General features: G+C 42.2%; 1 protein-coding gene across 1 annotated transcript; it reads left to right on the forward strand.

Annotated features, from left to right (window-relative positions):
• The first annotated feature begins 7,249 nt into the window (after positions 1-7,249).
• On the forward strand, positions 7,250-20,110 carry SMIM13 (small integral membrane protein 13). Its single transcript, XM_014941004.1, has 2 exons — positions 7,250-7,713; positions 16,396-20,110. Exons 1-2 carry the CDS (start codon positions 7,638-7,640, stop codon positions 16,587-16,589), a joined length of 270 nt encoding a protein of 89 aa, XP_014796490.1. The 5' UTR covers positions 7,250-7,637; the 3' UTR covers positions 16,590-20,110.
• The last annotated feature ends 3,083 nt before the right edge of the window (positions 20,111-23,193 follow it).

Below are 23,193 nucleotides of genomic sequence, written 5' to 3' on the forward strand. Positions count from 1 at the left end.
CTGCTGTAATTCCTGAGGTTGACCTGCCAGCCTTTCCTCTAATTCACCTATTTGATAGGTTATTCATTTGATTCTTTCTGCGTAACAACAGACCATCTTGAGATATTGAAGAGAAATACCTTTTGATATCCATTCTGTCCCCAGAGAAGTTGTCCTCCAAGCAGAAATTTGTCGTCCTTGTCCAAGAGATTACTCTTCAGGTGCTGTAGAGCAAGGAGTGGTTTGGAAACTGACTGACAGAAAAACATGGTAATGACTCAGTGTGTTGGAAAGCTTCAGCCTCACAATTTTTATTTCAATTTCTTTTTAGTCCAAACAGGTGGGAGTTATCATGTCAAGCCAAATCCAGACCTAAGAACATGGTAATACAAAACACTCTTTTCTTGCTTTTCTTTATCTAAAACAGAAAGGAAATAATCTGTTCAAGTTTGGTCAAGATGTAACATTTGCTAATTTCTTGAGTTCTTTGTACTTGATACATTATGTTAATACTAATTAAATTAGTATCCTTCTACAGTAGCGATTCATTTTTTTATCAAAACAATAATGTCTCCAATGAAGACACACATAGGAAGCAAATAGGATTCTGGTGGCATCTAAAAGAAGCTGTAATAGTGTTACGGGTATTTTTAACACATATCTAATGACCTGAATTTGGATATTTAAGGGTTGTGGTGGGATTTGGATTCACCTGTTTTGTATGGAGGGTGATGCCATGTATTTAGTTGGATCCCAGGCACTGAGCACAGCAGACCTCTGCCATCCATGTTAGCTTTGAGTGGTTGCTGAACAGCATGTTCTGCTGAGAGGAAAGCAGACAAATAAGTCAACACGTGGAAAAATGTTCCAGCTAAAAACTCCCTGGAAACAAGGAGAGTAAGCGGAGGGAATTAAAACAGGACTTCATTCTGGGGTGATGCTGTTACACAACAACTATTGTTCACGGTGAAATACCACAGGGAGTTAGCTTGAGTCCTGTTGGTGTAGGGGTTGTTGTAGGTTGGACCTCATCGCAAGCTACTTAACGTACAGAACCACGGACTGGTTGAGGTTGGAAGGGACCTCTGAAGATCATCTGATCCAACCCACCTGCTCAAGCAGGGTCACCTACAGCCAGTTGACCATGGCTGTGTCCAGTCAGGTTTTTAATATCTCTTTATCTTAGGAAAAGCACCTTTGAGTTGCAATGACTTTGGAGCTGTGAGGTCGCACTGGGTCTGCAGCTCAGCAGGAGATGGGCTGGACAAGGTACCACTGATCATCCAACTATTGGCAACTCTCAGTTCCTGCTAAGTTTCAGTCAGGATAAAGCTTTAGTTTGGGAAAGAAAAGTGAAATCAGCCATGTCTTTTATTACCAACCATTGATCTTGATCACAATCTCATCCAAAACTTTAGTTATAACTCAATTTAAACTCAGGACCTCACTAAACTGTCCTGTCAGGAGCATCTGTCCAACTCAGGGGCAAAATGACTCTTTATTCCCTGAGCAGCTAGCTCAGATGAAAGAGCTTATTTTTCTTCTGTTATCCATTCATTTTTCTAATTTTGTTGGTACAGAACAATGGTTATGTTCCTGAAGATCTCAGTTCTGCCAGTGACATCACAGGGAGTTACAAGGTTTATGTGACAGTATTTTTGTTAACTCTCAGTGAGTACTTAACAACTGTCAAGTTATAAAACTGTGTGGAATCAAATCTGAGTAATCAGGCTAAAGGGAAAATACTTTGTAATTTATCAAAACAGATTTGAAAGGTTGTGCTCTTGGTTTCTCTCGTATGGTTAGTTCTTTCTATAATGTCATTTTTTCTATGCTTTTTGTTTTTGAAACTACAGCTGGTGGAATATGTCTGTACAGCTAAAGCTAAAACTTGTATTAAATTGCCAGCTGTGAGCAGGTAAAATAGAAACTAAGACACAATAAACTTATTTTGGAGGAAGTATTGAGTTGAACAATTATGCAGTTTTGCAGTTTTAATAAATATTATGTTTTAGCACCCTCTTTCGGAACAAGGTAATACTGCTGGTATTAACTCTTAAAGGCTTTTCTAAAGCTGGAAAGCAATTGCAACGTGTCTAGGAAAAGTCCTTGGCTGAAGCCACAGATACAGTTTAGTTGTGTAGTTTGGTATTTTCTCAATGTACATAAGTAGAATTTCCTCATCCCTCTTATGCTTATCATAGCCAAGAACTGGGAGAAAAATGATGGCTCCAAACCAGAAACTGAAGCTGAGTTGTTACAAAAGACCATATTTAGATGTGTTGCTCCGAGGAGCCTGGTGGCATTAACTTGCTGTGAATTGTGGATGGACCTGAAGGACCTCTCTCACACCAGCTAGTATTTAGTGCTTGCGTAGCACATGGAGGTCCCAGTCTGGGGTCATGGTCTTGCTACACCAGAGTCCTTCCCTATAGAGCTCACAGTGTGATGCGTAAAGGTGTAATGAAGGGAGAAAGGGGTGGAAAGAAGCTGTTCTCTGTACTCCTGCCCTGGTACATAGTAATGTATTAATGACAAAAGAAAGGTATTGGAGGGACATCACCAAGTATGTTCTGAATAGAAGAAAGGGCTACACTTTGCAGCTTCCACACGAATTATCACTACCTAACTAGCTTCTGGGGTACAAATGATAGGCACTCAGTTCCTATATGTTGTTTTGGCTCCAGTAGTTGGTATGGTTGCCAGTTACCTTCAAAGAAAACGTATGTGCCAATAGAAGGATTAAAAGATTAGGACACCATAGAAAAAAACAAAATAGAACAAACCTGCCTGGATTACTTTAACTTGCGTTTCTTGTGTGTATTCATTTTAATAAGCCTTATTTACAATAACAGCCTTTGGCAAGACTCCTGCTTCATCAATGCACGGTGCGGATGATAATAAACACACAGGAGGCCATGAATGACGCAAGGGTTTGGAAAAGCAGAAAAGATAATCTTGTTGAAGTGGCTGAAATTCATTTTCAGGACTAGAATACACTCCTTAATATAACATAAATTCTATGTGGTTATGGGAGATCATTTAAATATCTTTTTTTCTACAGCTTGTCAGTGATTTTATTCTTCTTTCTGCTGTCTGCCTCCAGGTAACTGAGTGTAGATTGGTCAAAGTGCTTACAGCTGCACCCGACATCAGTGAAAGCTGTGCTGCAAATAAATGCAAGGGAAACACGAGGGTTTCCCCATATAACTGCCAGAAAGGAGGCCAAAAGGGGCACATCCAAAATCAGTTGATACTTCAAACGTATATTTCAGCCTCAGCCCTCTCCCCGGTGGAGGAGGAATAGTAACATCCCTCACCTGTCTTGCCATGCAAGCACAATGCTGTGAAACAACTAGTCGGTCTGGCTGCATCAGCTCTCACGCCCTGAAAACAAGGCTTGTGCCCTCAGCATCTGCATCTCTCTTCTTATCACCGGTTTTTAGCTCTCTGATTTGCAGCATTGCATGGCCTTGCTGCTCGGTGGAGGTGTGTCTGGTGCACCGCTTGGCAGAAACCTTCCAAACGCCTGCTCACCCGACTGGTGCGGCAGCCCCTTTGTTGCTTGATGACCTGATCACCCCCTTTCCTCCACCCCCACAACATACCTCAATGTGTACGTGGTTGTACACACCGAGAGAGAAGATGTGAAAAGTCTGGTCAGCGTTGATCATCATAGGAAAGAGTATTAAACGTATAATATCAATAGTATGCAGTGGGCAAGTGTTACAAGGTAATGGATGGAAGACCATAATGACATCATCAGTGAGTTTCTCTGTCCTCTTCTGGGAACAAATGACCTACACCCAATTCTGTAACTCCATGTTGCACACATACACATAAGGAACTGGGTAGAATAAGCTTAGATTTGTATAAACAGCCTTATTTCTGAACTTCAGTGATGAGAAAACCTCGTCTGTCCAACACTAATCTTTTTATATTTTCTCTTTTGTGTGGTTTCACAAGTTTTTGAGAAATAACAATACCCGTGTTGTATCTCACTTATCCCAAATGCATCATCATCATCATCAATATTGGTAAAGATTTCTGGCACATTAGCACACAAAATGATATGTAGTGGGACAGATGTCTACATGTTCATGTCATTTAACTTTGGTCTGAAGAAAAGTCTTAGATAAAATACATAGAATATTATGCTCCATTTTTTCATTCAGATGGAAATCTGTATTTATGTTTCGACACAACGAATTCCAAGTGTTCCAAAGAAAAGGCTTTATTTCACATATTAGGAAAAATAGGATAATGAAGATTATCTTTGGTCAATACCAATCTTTGGTATGGTTGGAGGAGGAAGTGTTTCTCTTTTTATGTCACAGCTTGGTTAGAGTGTAACACCCACAGTTTCCCCTTGCCGATGCCTGTGGTGTTTGAACTTCTACCTCCTCTTTAAGTGCTTCAGCCATTATGTTAGAAAGTCTTTTTTACTTGCTTGTTGTCTGTCCTGAGGACAATTTCAGTAGTTCATCCATACTGGTCTTAAGCAGTCTCAGGTCACCAGGACCAGAGTGAAAGTCTGGAGCGTGGAAGATTTACCCTTGGTGGGAGAGGACCAAGTTAGGGAGCACTTAAACAAACTGGAAATCCCTATGTCCACAGGGCCTGAGAGACTGGGTCCATGGGTGCTGAGGGAGCTGGCTGATGTCACTTCAAGGCCACTCTCAATTATCTTTGAAACACAGTGGTGACTGGGAGAAGTTCCTGAAGACTGGGAGAGGGCAAACATCACTCCTATCTCTAAGAATCTCTAAGATTTCCTTATCTCTAAGGAAAACCTGGAGAACTACAGGCCAGTCAGCCTCACCTCAATCCTGGTGAGGGAGAAAAGCTTCCTGGAAATCATATCCAAACAGAAGGTGATTGTGAATAGTCAACATAGATTTATGAATCATGCCTTATCAACCTGATGGTCTATGATCAGGTGATTAGCTTGGTGGATGAGCTAGAGAAAGGGACACCTTATGATTTAGAAAAAAGGAACACTTAAATAAGAAAAATTAAGGTTTTCCAAGCTGAACATATGTTGATTAAGAGGCCCTCTACCTGTGCATTTTAATATGAGAAATCTAATTGCTACCTGTTTCTTCTTTATTTTCTAGAATGTTGCCATGGATGTTATCAAGTATATTTGATAATTTATGTTTATAATCCATGTATATAGGTCATGTGTATTTATCACTCCAAAATTATTTAAATCCAAAATAATTTTGTTCTTCAGTTACAGATGCTGGGTGGTTCTGCAGTGCTTAGGGGTGTGATGTGAATTAATTAACTACTATTAGTAAAACACTTTGTAACTGTAGGATGATGAAATATTTTAATAGGCCTAAAATGTGGCAGCTGTTTTACAGCAAAGAGAAAGTGGTGGTCCTATATCCAGAGAACTTACTCTAACTATAGATGATACGCAAAAAATCAGAGAAGCAGAACAGTGTGACTAGGAGGGAGCTTAAATATTTATCAAAATTTAATATGGTAGTAACTGTTGCTGGTTTGCTGTTTTTTTGCAATACAGAAGAAACTGTGCTTAAGTATGTGTAGCAACTGCTTAGGACAGAATTAGAGTGACATTTAAAGATCTGGAGACATGTCAAACTACAAAGTTATTGAGAAATAAGAGAAAATATGTTTCGAGTGAAATCATACTTGCAAATGACATGCTAAGTGGGTTAGGCAGGGTATTAAATAGGGCCAGAAATGTTGGGAGAGAAGGCTAGGAACAGAAAGAGAAGAACTCTGGTTTGATTTGGTGAAGTGACAGCAAATTTAAGGATGTGAATTGGGAATTGCACGTGCAGGTAATTCTGGTTTACAGGTATCTTGAAAGGAGGAAGCACATGGCATGCTCAATGAGCAGAATTTTTTTTTTTTAAAACCTCCCCTTTACAGAAAGCTAAATACTCCATAAAAGAAACACAAAGGAGAACTGTATTAGCTTTCTCTGACATCTGACTGCAATGGTGACATCTTCATGGGAAATTAGGCTCCTGTAGTAGTGGATTTAAACACATGTACTTCCAGTAGTTTTAAAAACATTAACCAGCACTTCTTACGTTACAAAGGATCCAGTGCTACAGGCAAAGTCTGGATCAGGATCAAGATTATTTTACACTTATCTCACGATTCCTGGAAGCTATTATTTCCTCAGATTGCTCTTAAGAGGAAAAGACCAGCTTTGATCTACGGCTACAATGTCAACAGAGGGCAAGAGCCAAGGTCCTGTGGAATTTGAACCACCCTGGGGTGGCACAGAGGTAGAAACGCTGCTGTGGCTAAGGGCTGGTACTCCACTCCTGCTGTCCCCTTGTCCACCAAACCGGGGAGAGCACGGGCAGCGATGATGACAAGAGGGATAAAGAGGAACCAGAAATCGGGTTGCCCCATCCTTTACGAGTGCCCTAAAGTACCGCAGAAGTGTCTGTCCTACACAGCTTCGTGACTGAAGGAGCTGGGACTGTTTAGTTTGAGGAAGAGGAGGCCGAGGGGAGACCTCATCACTCTCTACAACTACTTGAAAGGACATCGTAGAGAGGTTGGTGCCGGTCTCTTCTCACAGGTAGTGATAGAACACAAGGGAATGGCTTCAAGCTCCAACAGGGCAGGTTTAAACTGAGCATTAGGAAAGAGTTTTTCACAGAAAGAGTGGTCAGACACTGGAACAGGCTGCCCAGGGAGGTGGTTGAATCACCATCCCTGAAGGGGATGTTTAGATGTGGTGTTGGGGGGTATGGTGTAGGGGAGAACTTTGTAGAGTAGGGTAGATGCTTGGACTCGCTGATCCCAAGGGTCTTTTCCAACCTAGATGATTCTATGTGTCTCCTGTTCAGCGCTTCGGCCACGGGCGCACCCCTGTTTTACCACAGCGGCTGTCCCCGCTCTGCCTCACGCAGCCATGACAGGCCTCGGCCCCCTGGCCTGGCCCCCCGCCCCTCACTCAGCGCCGCCTCATCTTGCTGCGGGAGCGGCGCCACAGCGGCAGTTCAGCCCTTGCCCAGGCGGCCGGGCCCGCTCGGAAGGAGCCGGTGCCGGCCTCCCCTCAGCCTCCCCGGCGCGAGGCGCAACGGCTGCCCCGGCCGTTTGGCGCCGCGAGGGGGCGGCCTGCGGGGCACGCCGGGAGTTGTTGTCCCCCGTCCGGGAGGCGTCCGCCCGCTCGGGCGGGAAGCGAACTACAACTCCCAGCATGCACGGCGCGCCGCCGCGCGTCACCGCGACGCGCCTGAGGGCCCGCCCCCCGCCTCTCCACCGCCCCTGTTCACGCCGGGAGGCGGAGACGGGGCCGGGGCCGCCGCTGCCGGCTCAGCCCGGGTCCTCCCGGCTCTCCGCGCCCTCCCGGCTGGGCCTCCGCTGCCTCCTCCCTTCCCCGGGGGTCAGCCGGCAGCGATGCGAGGCGCAGCCTCCTCTTCTTCCCCGTAGCCGCCGGCGGGCCTTTGCCCCGCAGCTCAGCCCCGGCGGCGCCTGAGGGGGCCCCGCCGCGGGGGTGACCCGCCCAAGGGGCCGGCCGGGCCCCCGGCGCCCCTCCCGCAGGGCTGAACGGGCCCTAACGGCCGCCGGTGGGGCTCGGCCTAGCCCGGCGGGGAGGCGTCTTCGAGGAGGAACCCCTCGGTGCTACCGCCGGCGGCGGGGGGAAAGCGGCCGGCGCCATGTGGCAGAGCATCGGGCTGACCTTGCTGGTGATCGTGGCCACCCTGGCCTGCGTGCTGCTCTTCATGCTGTGCGGTGAGTCCCGCCCGCTCCTCTCGGCTCCGGGGAGGGTGAGGAGGTGCGGAAGGGCCGGCCCGGCTCCGGTGTGCAGTGCCCGTGTCCCCTCCGCCCTCACCCCCGCTCCCTCTCTCAATTTGCGCGGGTTCCTCTTTGCTCAGATTGACTGAAGGAAAGGAGAGGGCCCCGGGGTGGGGGGTGGTGGTGGTGGTGGTGGTGGGCTGTTGGGGGGGAGCGTGTGCGGTTCGCAGCGCCCCCTTCTCTTCCTTCCCAAATAATTTTTAGCTTTGAAATGCTTCCAGAGCTTAATTCGGTGACTAATCTGTAGCTGACAGCTTTTTTTAGTGAATGGGCTACTGAGCAGACACTCTCTGCACCTCTGCCTGGGTCTGAAATGCCAATGAATGGAAGAAGCGGTGCCCTTCAGCTTTTGACATCTGTTTGCTAGAATAGATTGAGAGCAGCTCGTGGGAGGGTTTTTTTCTTACGTGGATCCAAGACTCGCATTTATTTTAATGCAGAGACAAGGGTTATTTCAATGGGAGGCACGGCTTGCAGGTCTGTTGGCGTTCTTTGAAGGGATCAGCAGTGTAATGCGTGTGGGTGTTGTGATCGATACACTGAACTGAGAGCTCTGGAAAAAAAAACAAACCCGCACCCCAAAATCACCACCACCAAACGCAAACTATGCCATAGCCTGTGGTGAAAAGCTTGTAAGAGAACAGGCAAATAATCTGGTGGATTTATAAGTGATTTTTGAAAACCAAGTGAGCAAAGTGAGGTGTCAGCTGGCATTTAGTACTTAAAAAAACCTGTTAATTGTGGTCATAAACGGCAGAGCATTTTGAAGAGATTTTGCAATATCGAGGGAGTGGATAATATAGGAGGTGAAATGCAGTATTAAATCCATGGAGTAATGCACATTAAAAGTGTGAAATATATGCATGCATAATTTATGTGGAGAAAAATAATGGCTTCAAACTGAGCTTTTGCTGTCCCAAAGAAAGGATTAGCTGCAGTAATTGCAAGCATTTCTCCAAAATATCTGTTTAATACTTTGTAGCAAGCAGATAGGCAAATCAAACATTAGAAGTTTAAAATAAAATAGAAAATGACATTATATTGCTACAGGAGTCTACCACGTGACTGTCTCAAACATTCTATTTTCTTATTAAAGTGTTACTTAAAAAAACCCACAAATTAATCCCAGGTTTTTTTTTTTTTAAAGATAGGATGGTGAGAGCTATGTAAGGATTTCTGCATGAAGAAGCTCTAAATAGCTTAGATCTGTCCAGCCTGGAAAACAGATGACTAGAAAACAGAGAAAGGGTGATGCCCATAAAAATGAGTGGAATGAAAAAGGTGACCTGGGAACGGTTGTGAAATTTCATCATTACAGAGGAATTGAAGTACGTAGAGTTAAATGATCAAGCAACAGGCTTAAAACAAAAGGTTTTCTTTTCCACAATGGGGAAATAAACTGCAGGTTCATTAACGTTAACAGAGACTATTTTGGATGCTGAAACTTTTATCCTTTAGAGTTTGTGGGAGAAAGGTCAACATCTTCAAGCCATAGTACTAATAGGTAAGGAAATTTCTGAAATACAGATAACTGGGACTGCAAGGGTATGTGAGGGTGCACCTTGTATGTTTCCTGGTCTTGTGCTCTTTTCCTGTATGTCCTATGTCCTGTTCATTGTTACAAACTAAATGGTGACCTTAGTGGATATTTATTCAGAGTGGTTTTTTATTCAAGTTTCTATATGCTCATTAGGTGTTGTCTGTCCACTTTTCATCTTTTAGAAGATGAAACGTTGTACTTCTAGGTTTTTTAGCTTTTTGGAGTATGCGTATGAAATCGTTGCTTACTGTCATGCTGAAAGAGTAAAATGATTTTGCAACATGCTGTTCAAAATCAGAAACAAGAATCATTTTCTCCAGGCCTTTCTATTTTTGTATGTATGTGGCAAATTAAATTGAAATGCTAAGGAGCTCTTTAACTTTGCCTGCTAACTTAAATATCTCTCTAGTATTTTCTTGCTTAAATAGAACAAAAGCAATTAATAATTTATTTATTTTTATTTTAATTTTAGTGGTTTATAAATACTTAGCAGCTTGGAGTTCTGTATTGTGCATTCTACTTGGATTCAGTGAATACTTTGCTTTGAATCCATTGTATTTTACTGTGAACAGTATCAGAGTTTATAAAATGATTGCTAGAAGTCACTTAGATTTCAAAAGTACTGGGCACAGGAAGCTGATGTGTTCATTGCTTTTTTTGGGGGCGAATTAAACTGTTGCCCTGTTAGAAGTGACTTAGTAGGAGTTGATAACGATTTAGAGTATTTGTAATGATTTTTTCTATCACACAGCATTTATTCATTAATATTGATACACTTCTTATGCCATATTTATTAGTGGAAAATAATCAAGGAAAACAGTGTCAAGACCACTATTAGAAAAAAAATAACTGAGTACAAGCTGCTTCCAGTTTAATTATCTACACCAGTGATAGGCAGTTTCTTATTCACGTTCTTACCTACAGGTCTCTCTGTCTTTACAGCCTGTTAGGCTCTCAGGGAGACCAAGTGCTATGTATGACAGGGTGTGAGTAAATGCCAGCCACTAAGATGGACAAATTAATGGACAAACCTGACACAAGAATGTCTGGATATAATCTTGAGTAGGATTTAGCTGATAAGAGTATTTTTGGAGCCATCTGATGAGAGATACTGAAACAGCCTTATGAAGAGAACTTAACAGGGTCAAGAACCTGAAGACCTGTAACTTAAAATTTTGAGTGGCTTATAAAAGGACTCGTGGTGTGAATGACAGCAGAAAACAATAGACTTTATTATCCAGGAGACATCCTAGGATCATGTGGATTTCTGATACTTATCACAAACATGATGTGATAAGTGATATCAAAACTTAAATCATGGGGAGAAAGTATAGTTTTATCATTTTTCTGAAGTGAACAGACAAAATTCAGAGCACAAACTGTCAGAAGTTATTTGGGCCAGTATTTAAGCCATGTGAAAAGCAAATGTTTATGCCTGAAATTAGGCATCAATATCTATAAAAGTACTTTGAATAAATGACCTGATTTCTTTTTCTTTTAAACATTTCTGGATGCCTGCAACTGCTACTTCAAATGTTAATCTGAATTTGTTAGGAAGCACAGAAGGCTTGCAGCTAGCAACATCTCTATTTGTAATCTGGTCACATCTGACATAGAAACCATTGAGGGACTGTAAACATTGCAATTTTTCAGTTGCTCTTTTAGAAGTGGGACTGAGGTAACTTGCTTTCACTTCCCCCCCCCCTTCCCCTCTTCTGACTTCCTTTCTCTGGTGGTCTCATCGCTGTGCTTGTGTATTCCATGTTCCTCTGCAGATGGGAGGAATTAATGCATAGTCAAGGGTATAGGATAAGATGAAATACTAGCCAAAGTACTGCTTACTGCTGTGTATTTGTTTTAATTTCCCATGGAGCCATGTGAAACTGCAGAAGTGCCTTCAGTGGAACAGATAGAAGCGTTCCTCTCATTTGGCAAGATAGGCTAGTAAGGTGTGTTTTGAGAGATGTGACCTTAAAACAAAAATGATGTATCTCAAAGTGCTTAAACAAGTGTGTCGTTTGCTTCACAAATCGGAATTCAGGTGCAGATGGGAAAATATTTGAGCCCTAGATTCTACATGAAAAGCTTTTCTTTAATTCTTCATTTAAACAGTTTTGTAATTATCTTAAATGAATGGATCTTGTAAAATACTTCAAAAGATGAAGTCATCCTTGACTAAACCAGCAATGGAGAGAAAATACCCTTTAATTTGAAGTTGAGTTTTGAAACTGTTATAAATGGGAGATTGGAAGAGAGCAAGTTTCCTTGCTATCAGTCAGCAAGCAGCGTGTGGTAGAATGTGGCAGTAAGTGGGACCAGGTTTAAGGAGCTGTGCAGAACTAAGCACCGTGTCACCTGGTGTCTTCTGTTATTCCAAATGCTTCCTTCAGTCTGATCTTCTCCATAGTGAAACTATCCACTAACCAGTATATTGTCTACATCTTAAAATTAAGGCACAGCATTAAAGTGACTTCTCCATGGTCACAGAAAAAATCTGATACAGCACTCTGTAGAACCCTGTTCTCCCAAATCTCAGGTTAGCATTTACAGCCCCATGCTTTTTTTTTTTTTTTCCTCCTTTTTCTACTCATGATTTTTTGTGATGGACACTTCAGCATTTGAATACAGATAACATTCACCTCATCCACCTTGGCAATAACCCAGTTCTAAATCAGTCTTCATGTGCTGGAGTAGTAGCATCCTATTTTCAAATCAGTAGGGACACAGAGGTAAAATGATCTTGCAAGACTGCACCAAGAAGTCCAGAAAAGGATCAGAAATAGAAACCAGATTTTCAGACTGTCTTGCACTGTTACTGCATCACCTTCCTTTCTTGGTTTAATTTGTATTTCATGTAAGAAAAGTCAGATTGCTTTACCAGAGCACACCATGTTAGACCTGTTTTTTTTTGTTTTGTTTTGTTTGCTCTTCACAATTCTAATGGAAGAGGAAATTTGCTCCAGTATAGAAATCCATCTGTTAGCATAGCATACAAGCCAGTATAAGATGAATGAAATATGTGGACCTGAGACTTGTACCCCTCACCTTTTGAGGCGGAGTGATGTTGTAGGCAGATCACCTTGTTTCTTTCCCCTTTATGAAATCTTCATAAAATCTGTTTAACATCCTGATGTTACATACATCTATGGATGAGTCAGTAAAAGAGGCTTTGACTTCATGGTTCCACCTTCACAAACACATTGCTTCATCATTTATAAAAGGGGTTGACATATTGATGGCACAATGCCAAATGTGGTTTAAACGTCTTTGGTGGCAACTGGCCGTGGCATTTTAAATGAGAGGATGGCTCTCAGCTTTTAGTGAGTGTGTTTGCAGTTGACAGGATTTCCTGACTCTCTCTGGATTCAGGTATCTGCTGTGCCAAGAGCTGGAGTCTGTGCTTTGCACTGTGATAACGTACTGTTGGATCTGGCTTGCTTCTTTGAGAAGCAACTTCTTTCCCCGATTAATGCAGAAATGTTCTATGTATATTATAATGTGCACATCATCACTGCTTGTTTCCCAAAGATGTATTGTGGGTATGGTGTTTGACTTCCACAGGTTCAATTGAGCTAAGAATGATTTGAAAAGATAAATCAAATGGCTATGGAAAATAAAGTAAGCACTGGAAGACTGCTTCAGATCAAGTGTTTTGTGTGTGAAGTTAAACCAGTAGGACTTCTTTGAGGGTGGCTTGCCTGAACAAACTGGAAGTATTTAAGATGCAAACCAGTGGTGTCAGTTGCCCATCCAGGAAAAGCTTTACATCAAAATTGTTGCAAAGCTAAACTGAGCTTCATAAAGATAAGAATGCACAGAAATGCCCGTTTTCCTCTTTTTGTGTGTTTTAAATTGCTTCACAATTACTTTATTTTTTAAAAATATGCTATTATTTAACGTATTTTAGCATACAGTTCTTCGCTATAGCATGATGTTGGGTGTTGCCATTTTGCAATGTTCTTAAGAGATTGTGAAATTAATAGAAAATGCATTGTCTTCTGATTCAGAGTAACTCAGTATCGTGAATCTGCCTCCAGGCTTTGTCTGTCTGAGTGGTTTTGTTTAATGGTATATTCAGTTGATAGTGTTGCTGGAGAGAGTTTCTCTTACCCAGAATAACATTTTCTTTAGTAGTCTCGTTATTTCCAAGGAAATTCTTACTTCAGAATTTAGTAACAGTGAGGCGACAGGGAGTCTCAGCTGAAGAGACATTCTTAACTTGATTCAGATTGTTTTGGGAATTATTTTTTTTTAACTTTCCATCCAAGCTGGCTGCTGGCTCTGTGACTAAAGCAAGTGAAAGAAAGGAATCTTTCTACTTTGATTATCTTATACCTAAATGTCTCAGGTACAGGTTGGGAGATCTTGGGAGGTTTTGAAACTCTAGTTTTCAAACCTAGTTATCCTCCCACTATTGGCTAAGCCTGTTGTTATTTTCTTTTCAATGCACTGCATTGTGGTTTGTTTCACCTGTCTATCACCATTGGTTGGTTGTTTACTGTAACCAGTCTTGTTGGCTGATTATTTACACAGTCTTGTTTGTCTTCTTGAGCTAGAGAGCTCTAAAATTTACTGATGGCACTCTGTATTTTGGATACTCAGATCATGGTGGTATAACTCCAACCAAACATCGAAAACAAATTATTCCTGCCTTTCTGGAGAGTGTCCCCAAATGAACTGTGAATGTTTTCTGTGTGTTAAGTGATAGATTCTGTTTGCAGGGACAGAAGATGCATATGGTCCGCTTTATCTAGCCTAAGTTAAAATACCTCATTTAATGGAGTATTTATTTGTATCAAATATATTCAGGTCATGCTACTGTAAAGTGCCCTATAACTCTTTTTTTGGGATGGCCATGAATATTTTTTGACTTCCCTTCCTGGTGCTCTGTGGGAGAAATGTTCTGTTTCACAGTAATTCACTTTGTAGGTGTTTTTGGTAGGATTTCACACAAAAAGATCCCCACCAAAGCCAAAAAACAACCAAAGGAAAATCAAACAAAAATCCCAACCAAACAATCTGAAGCTGAGAGGTCCTCCCCACGCACATATGCATAAGTGGACTTAGCAGAACATACCCCCGTGCTTTTTGTGCACTTCTGAGTCTAGTGTCCCAAACTTTGTCAACAAATTGGGGAGTAGGACACATTTTCAAACGGCTTGTAATTTTCTGCGTAGGTCTGGCTTCTTGCAAGTTTCTTATATTCACTTGCAAATATTTCACTTGTAAATTTTCTTCCCATGTGGACTAGAAATGAGTGTGGGGTTTAGAAATTTGGTTACTCTTTAATGAGCTGTATGCTCATGGGAAGAATGGATTCACTATCTTCAGAATACACAAGGCGTTACTGGTCCCAGAGACCCAACTTACTCCTTGACAAAATTTTCAGAAAGTCGCTACTTCAATTTTTACCTGTAGATATGAAAGAAAAAAAGATACCAAAACCACACATCTGCCACTGACTTTTTTTTTTTTTTCTGGGTGTAGGGGGATTTAATGCGTTTGTGGGATGTTGAATTCAATTTAATTACAAGTCATTTAAAGGTTTAGGTATTAATGGAAAAGGAAATGGTTGGTGTGGGCTTTAGGGTTTGATTCAGACTGTAAAAGGCTGTCATGTAAAAGCTGTCCTCTGAATCTCCTCAGCAGCAGAGAAGTTGTGGCAGTTAAAACTCTGCAGGATGTTGAAAGTATTCCAGGAAGGAGGGGAAGGGTGGGATCTTGTTTCGGTCTAAGCAATGGCCTGCTCATGTTGGCGTGACTCTTGATGACAGAAGAAGAAGAAAAATAGCAATGCTATGGTTACACAATTGCTACTTGTTAGTGTTTCTTCTCCTTCCCTAATATGCCCCTGTCGTCCACGCTTAGAAGTCTGTTTCTGCTGATAGCTGTGTAATTGGGAGGATGAGTTTTCCTCGCTCTCTGAAAGAGTGCTCTTAATATTTGCCTAGGTCAGCTGTATGGGCTTGGATGGCAGGACCTTCTGAAGAGAAAATGGGAGTATTGATTTATAGCTTTATGCGAGACAGATGGGTTTTGGTGTTGCAAATGATGCTTATATGGCATATGTTTTCAAATCGCTGTTTAAATTTTATGCTACTTAACTCTGTCTTTCACGGAGAAGTTACATTCCTGTTCTGCATAGGACGGAACGTGGCTGGTTAGCTAGAGGGAAAGGGATGTCACTAGTTCTCAGCTGGGTAAAGCTCCAGTCTTGATCTAAATGGTTAGATAAGGGAGACCTTGTAAAAGGAAGATTCTGCTTTAGGTTTAGATATATTTATATCTGCTTTTTTAAATTCCTTGGCTACCTCTTACAGAAACGCTTATACAAGAGAGAGGAGGAGCTCGATTTTAAGTGTTTTTCAAGAGACATTCTCCAAATGTGACCATCTCAACTCTTTACCTGCATAGTTTTGGGACCCGGAGCATTTTAGCAGTGGAGCAGAACGCAAATTTACCAGAGAATGTTAATTTTACTTTAATGCATGGTGAGGGAACACCTTGTATTTGGGGATGTGGTCTTTTAGTGAACATAAGAAGAGAGACGTTGTGCATTTCAGAATAGGGTTTAGTATAAAACATGGTATTAATTTCAAGATCTCCACAAGTGTGCTTAATAGGAATTATGTCATGCAGCTTTTAAAATGTGTTTTCAGAATGATATGTTTGGGTAGAAACCCTCGTGATACCTTTTTACAGTGCTTGTGTAATGAATCCTGAGGCCTTCTTTTATATATAATCACAGAAATTCCTTTTCTTGTGACAGTTGAGACCTTTTTCTGTGCTATGGTGATCACGTACTTACTGCTTGCTGTGGCAGTACAATTTGGAATGTGTAGGTCCTGGCCCAGAGCTTGTTTGCTTCTGGATGAGGGCAAGCTATATCAAGATGAATTGGTATTTCTAGGGCTGTAGAAAGGAGAGGATGTGTTGCAGAGGGGTCTTGGGGTTGAAAGTTAGCAATTAAAGAACGGGAGCCGATCAAAAATTTTTCTCACTTTCCTGGTATCCTTTGCCTGAGAGCTGACATCGATTTGTATGAAGTAACTAAGCAGTACTTTTTCTTTCTCCTGCAGGCTGGTACGTGGTTTGGCAATTGTTTTTGTCTAAATTCAAATTCCTGAGAGAATTGATAGGTGATACGGGGTCCCAGCAGGGAGACAACGAGCCTTCAGAGCCTGAAGCGGAACAGGAGCCTCCACCCTCGCCTCAGAGAGGTAGACCGAAATCTGCTCGGCAGCGAAGGGCACCTACAGAAGACACAACTTAAAGTACTCCATGGAACTTCTGACTAACCATGAATTGTTAAGCACCTCTGCACTGTGTCGTTCAGTGGTTTGATCTTACTGAAAAACTGAATCAAGAGGTAATAAAACCTGTGGACCTTTACTTCTGAACTACCAAGGTATGCTACTTTGGTAGAGGTTCAGGGAGGGCTTCAGCAGCAAGTCATAGAATACTGGAAGAAAGGAAGGGTGGAGAGAAATCTCCATCAGAAAAATGCTGAGCTGCTGTAGCTCCTATCTCTGCACACAGATTCAAAACAGGTCCTGGACCATAGGCTTAGCCTTTGCATTAGTCTGAACATAGTAAACATTTCAGACTTGAAATGGTTTCTAAATTATTTTTTCTTTACAGCACTGTAACTGCATATAGTGAAATTGAGTTTTATTTCCTTAGCTATATATGAATATATATTTTTTTCTTCAACCTTGAGAATGCACATCAACTTGGAAAACGGTTGAAAGAATATTCTGCGTTAGAAAGTATTCTAAAGTGAGATGTTAGCTATGTTCTTATAGATATAAAAAGTATAAATGAAATATGAAAAATCAATATTAGATGCACATGATTTGGAGGTTTTTATTATCTCCTTTTTTTTTTTAAAAAAGACAAAACAAGGAATCAGGTGGTAAGACCTGTTTTCTTGGTTTTGGTGTAAGAAGGGTTACAGGTTAAACAATCCTACTAGGTTTCTGTAGGTTTTTCCTGAACCTTTAACTCGAAGTCCAACTTGTGTTGGAGAAGGGAAGGTGCCTGGGTTATGTACTCACTGTTTAGTATTCTGAAGTGTCATCTTTGGTTTTTGGATACTAAGCACTTCTCTAGTTCACTTTGTACACCTTTACATCGGGTCTATGTACCTGACATATCCTCTTTCCTGAAACCAGTTAAGGCATTCTGACCAATTTGGTGGACATCACTGTAACACTTTGATAGTGTTATAGCAATGAATTTGGTACCTCATATTTGCTGGAGGACTTACTGATTTTTACCAGTAATAAGCAGTTGTTCCTGTTTTCTTTGAGAGTGAGATACACAGCTATTTTGACGTTGCACTTCAGAATAAAAGAGCTCCACTTCTCATTATCTACCAACTCGGGAAGATTGATGCATGAGACTTTGGAAAGAGGAGGAACATGCACGTACCACCTCTGATGTGTGTGTGAGAGCGAGCTACCAGCACATCTTGTCGACAGCGTTAGTTTTCTCTCAGAGCTTGGATACGTGGTGGTGTTTGGATCATTGTTCCCTGTATAAAAACTTTTAAACCCGACTACAAAATTGGTCTTGTACTTTCAGCTGTTAAGAAGTTTAAACCTATGACTCCCAAACTTGTGGTTTGGTTCATTATATGGCTAAAAGCAGCAAAATTTAGCTTTTTCATCAAGTAGGCCTACTTCTGGGAAAAGAGCACTCTTTTAGTGCCTTTATGTTTTAATTTGTCACCTGTGAATACTGTTCAAAAGCTAATGAGAGCATTCACTTCATAAAAAAGATTTGGATGCTTCAGTGTTAAAATATGTAAGATCAGCCCTGAGCTTCTTTTGGAGTCGAAAAGTCTTTGTTTTGTTTACTAGCATGTATGTATAAACAATGTGTATTACAGGGTTACATTTTCAAGCAGGATTAAGCAGTGCTATGCACATATCCTCTAACCACATGTAGAAATACTGATAGCCTTCTTACTCTGTCCTGTCTGCTTGCAAGGGAATGCCTAATGATGTTGTTTTGTGGTTTTTTTTTTTAATTAGTAAAATTCACATTTATTCCAACAGAGCAAAAGCAATCAGATTCTATTCCCTGCTGCTGCTTTCAGCTGTTTGCCTTGCATAACTTATACAGACACAAGAATATTGTGACATTGTCTTTTCACATGATGAGATTTTCAGTTTATCAGGGCTAACCAAGTACTGGTACCTTTTTCTTAAGAAACATCTTGAGCATCTTTGTCTTGAGCTTTGCTAATACACGCTTACAAATAAAGATGATTTTTTTTAATTATTTTTTTTTTTGTACTGACATAGGATATTGACACTCCACCACACTTCACTTTTACCTAGACTTTAGTGTGCAGAAGATGGCAGAAGGATGATGCTCGTGGTATCACTGGCTGAGATAAGTAACAGTTAGCTCAGTCTCTGCTTCTAGTAGGGATGAAGAAATGTGAAGTTAGAGCAATACACGTAGCTCGTCAGGGTACCTCTAAAGGTGCAAGAATCAAGGCTCTGAAGCAAGACAACGAAGGAAAAATCCATCTGGGTTTGAATGCTGACACTGATCAAACGCGCAATAAAATGGATGTGGAACCTCTGGGTATCTCATCTGCTCTAGCCAAACAACTTCCTTCTCCTCCCTTTGACGTACATAGATGTACATTTCACTCCCCAAAGTTATATTCAGTCATCTTGGTTTTTTTTTTTTTTAAAACAGCTGATGCTATGTTTTTTTAATGTTGCTGTGATATAGCTGCCAATAATGCTGTCTGCCTAGTGCATAACTTTAATGATCTTATTAGTAGCAGGCCAAAGGTTTGTATTATGTGGTTTGGAAGAATTTTGGAATGCTGATGTCTTCTGTCAATGCCTAATTTTTCCTGAAGGAGTCTGTAGTAAAAATCTTTGTACAGGGCACTTCTAGCAAACCTGTAAAAGTGAAGCTGTATGTGTGAAAGTGTACTTGTGATAAGACCTGGGTTGTGATTGCTGGCAGTCCAATATACTCATGTCTTTGAATATTTTTACCAATGTACTTCTTAACCATTACTGGTGGGTAAGCACTTAATTTTGAGTTGTCCCATTCAAGTCTGAAACCTTATGAAGGCAACAGGTTACACAGTTGGTCTTGTTTTGTTCAGTAGGATCTATTTTTAAAACTGTTTCTTGCCTTACTGTTGCAACCATTCTCTTGAATGTATTTTGGGTTCTTATTTTAAATACAGTCATATCACTTTTGTTGCAGGGGCTGTGTAACTGAATAAGCAGTAATTACCTATGTTCTATGTGACAGTTAATTGAAAACAGTTACTGCAATGAAGGCCGGAAAAAAACACAGTGTAGACTGGTGGAAAAAATACAAAAGCTATTGCTAAAATTCGAGTGGTGTAAACAACTCTGCTCATGCTGAATTGCATCATTCAGACCTGTTAGGGAGCCACTAAAGTTACTATCGTGGTGATTTAATGTTTGCCCATGAGGCTAATTCTATGCAGTTCATCCACTAAGCACTGCTGCTGTAGTTATTTGCAGTAAATGCCATATACTGTGCTGCAATCTGTGGGCAACTTGCTGCTTAATATCGGGTTTTACACTGAACTAGACCTGTGTGTGTACTTCTGTTTCGTTTGGGAATGACCAGCATAAAGAACATATTCGGTGCGGTCATTTGCTTCTTCAGTGTTACAATACTGTACCTAAAGCTTCTGTGGTTGTCTGTTTTCATCGTTAACTGTTCTTTTAACTGACTGCACAGATGAAAAATAAAGTAACCAGACTTGATAGGATTATTTGACCCGAGTGGATTTCTGACTTCTTTTGAATCGGATTTTTCCCTGGAGAATAAGACTTTTTGTTTGAGTGTGCAACACTACAAAAGAGGACTGGTCAAAAGTCACATTCTACCTGGTGTAATACCTACGGATTACTTCATTTTAAAGGGCAAGTATATCTTTTAGATGTATAGATATATATCTTATATATAGATATATATCTTATTGGGTAAAGGGCAGTATGTCTTTTAGAGCAGTTGTTATTAAAGGTGTGTTTTCTGCCTTGTCCTAGAAAGTTGTCATTCATTGTAGCAGTTAAAAAAAACCAAACAAACAACAAACCCAACAAAAATCAAAGCATCTCCTCCCTCCGTTGTTCTTGGTACTTTTAAGATTGGTTGTAGACTTCTTAGTTTTCTAAAAGTTATGTTGATAAAGTAGGAAGTTCTTTTGGAAACGAAGGAGTACAGGAGAAGGAAATGAGAACATGCTTTACCCTTAATTGCTTCTGTTAAGTAAAATGCATACAAAGCTTCCCTCTGAAAGCTGGATGGAATGGAGGCCTTTTCACACTGCTTGGTGGACGGTCTGTGAGAAGGGTTGGCATCTGGTCCAGTGCTTGTGTTGGCAAATAGCAATGTTGGACTCTGCTTTGGGCAAAAGGAATGGCAGGAGGGACCTGTGGGTGGGCAGAGGAGCACCATGGAGTGAAGAGCAGAACTAACCAGCTCTAGTGCCTGAGAGCTGTTGGGGTGTAGTCACCTCTGGAGGAGGTGCTGCTATGGAAATCTGGGGGAAAAAGTCTCTTAAAGGCAGGAGACCTCTTTCATCAGTAGAATTCAAACCAAGACTTAATGTCCTGGTTTTTACAAATGGGGACACTGAGGTGAAATCCTGCATCTTGGGCTTTATTTTCCTGCATTTCTATTCACAGGGCTTTTCAGCTTCCACAATGGGAGACAGATGTACAAATGTCCCTTTAGCTTTGGTGGTGAAGAGGTCCTAATAGCTACAGGAGGATGGGATGGGGCCATAATGGGGCCCCTCGGGGTCATTGTCAGAGAATCTTGTGGTGTCCCTCCCTCTGCAAGCCTGCTGTGTGTGTACTGCCACAGGGACTCGTCCTGAAGGCTGGCGCTGCACTTGAACTTGGAAGGGTGAGAAGATGTGTGTCCTCTACCAGGGAGCTGTGGCCCGAGAGGTGCCTGTCTCTGAATCCCTCCTGGCTGGGTCTCTGTGCTGGGCAGTTCATGCAGCTGATTTCTTCCCAGCCTTCTGTGCAGAGGGATGGCTGCAGAGTTTTGAAATGGGAAGGTGAGTGTGCCCTGTGTCCTCCTTGGAGCCACTGCAGAGGAGGAGAGCTTGCTGTATGTTGTACCAACTTCCTCTCCTCTGTGCTACAGGATTTTAACATCTCGTGGGGAGCTGAAAGCCTCCTGTCAACAAATGCCTTTGTCCCCAAATAACACTTGCTCCAGCTTGAAGCAAGTTTTGCTGCTGCCATGTGCTGGGTTCAACCACCAGGGCTACATTAGCGCTAAAATTTTGTTACAGTCAGTCTGGAGCTTCCTAGCAGAGTGCCCCACTCCATCTTATTTAAGGACCTAATCAGGAGCCTTCTGTCTTTCTGAGAACTTGCTTATTTTGAGTTAATTGCAGTTCCTGTGTCTCAAATCAGCCCTTCAGTGCCAGCTGATCAGCTGTTAGCCTTTTCCGAGCTTAAAAATGTCAGGCAACATCCTGGCTGTGGTGGAACGCATCGCAATATGTCTACTGAGCACCACTTGTTTCCAAAATGAGTGGTTTGGGCTTCTAATAATGTAAAGAGTTGTTGCCCTCAAGTTCTGTAAGAACTTGCTTTGAGAACGTCCTAGAAGAGACAGGAGATGCCATCTGGAGCTCTGTGTGGTTGGGGGGGGCTGAGCTTGGTGCAGGGCACCGGTGTCCACCACGAAGAGGTGGCTCTAAGGGCTGGGGCACACCGGGTCTGCAGCATCTACTAGGTTCTCTAGTAACCTCCTAAAGCCCTCTTGGTTTTGTGGCTGGATGGCACCGTGTCTGCTGTGACTTCTGCTCCTGGCACAACCTGGCCTTGTTCTCTCCAGGGACAGAACCGGTCTGTGACCAACTGCTGGTACCCATGGGGTGGGGGCACGTTTGCAAACAACAGGCACAGGTACTTCCACATCCAGAAGTGCTCATCCTTCCTCCAGAGCAGCGGAGGGGTGAGGGGGCCACGCCGAGGCAGGGAGCTGGGAATTTCACTGAATTTCACTGAATTTTTAGAGTTGGAAGGGACCATAGAGATCATCTAGTCCAACTCCCCTGCTGAAGCAGGATTGCCTAGCGCTTGCCCGAGCACATCACTCAGGAGCATCCAGGCGGGTCTTGAAAATCTCCAGAGAAGGGGACTCCACACCCTCCCTGGGCAGCCTGTTCCCGGGCTCTGTCACCCTCACCGTGAAGAAGTTTCTCCTCATATTTGAGTGGAACCTCTTATGTTCCAACTTGTGCCTGTTGCCCCTCGTCCTCTCACTGGCAGCCATTGAAAAGAGTCTGGCTCCCTCCTCCTGCACCCCTCCCTTGAGATACTTGTCAGCATTAATAAGGTCTCCCCTCAGCCTTCTCCAGACTAAAGAGTCCCAGCTCTCTCAGTCTTTCTTCATAAGGGAGGTGCTCCAATCCCTTAATTATCTTTGTAGCCCTATCCTGGACTCTCTCCAGTAGTTCCCTGTCCCTCCTGAACTGGGGAGCCCAGAACTGGACGCAGTACTCCAGTTGTGGCCTCACCAGTGCAGAGTAGAGGGGGAGAATGACTTTCCTTGACCTGCTGGCCACACTCTTCACTTTGTGGCTCTGATTTGCAGGTCTTTGACTGACATTCCATGTGAACCTATTTGTTTTCCAAAATCACAAGGTCTATTTAATAAGTGTGACATTTAAATACTAGCAATGACACTGCAGCCTTAGTTTTTACACTTTCTGAAGGACTCAGATACTGAGGGCAGATTTGATTTTGCTTTTCCTTGTCCTGGTTTCCAGGATGTCTTCACGTTTCTCCTGACTCCTGGAGTGACGGGCTGGATGGGGGAAAGTGCTTATCCCT

The sequence above is a fragment of the Calidris pugnax genome, unplaced genomic scaffold (assembly GCF_001431845.1).
Source record: "Calidris pugnax isolate Ruff unplaced genomic scaffold, ASM143184v1 scaffold8, whole genome shotgun sequence".
Classification (NCBI taxonomy): Eukaryota; Metazoa; Chordata; class Aves; order Charadriiformes; family Scolopacidae; genus Calidris; species Calidris pugnax.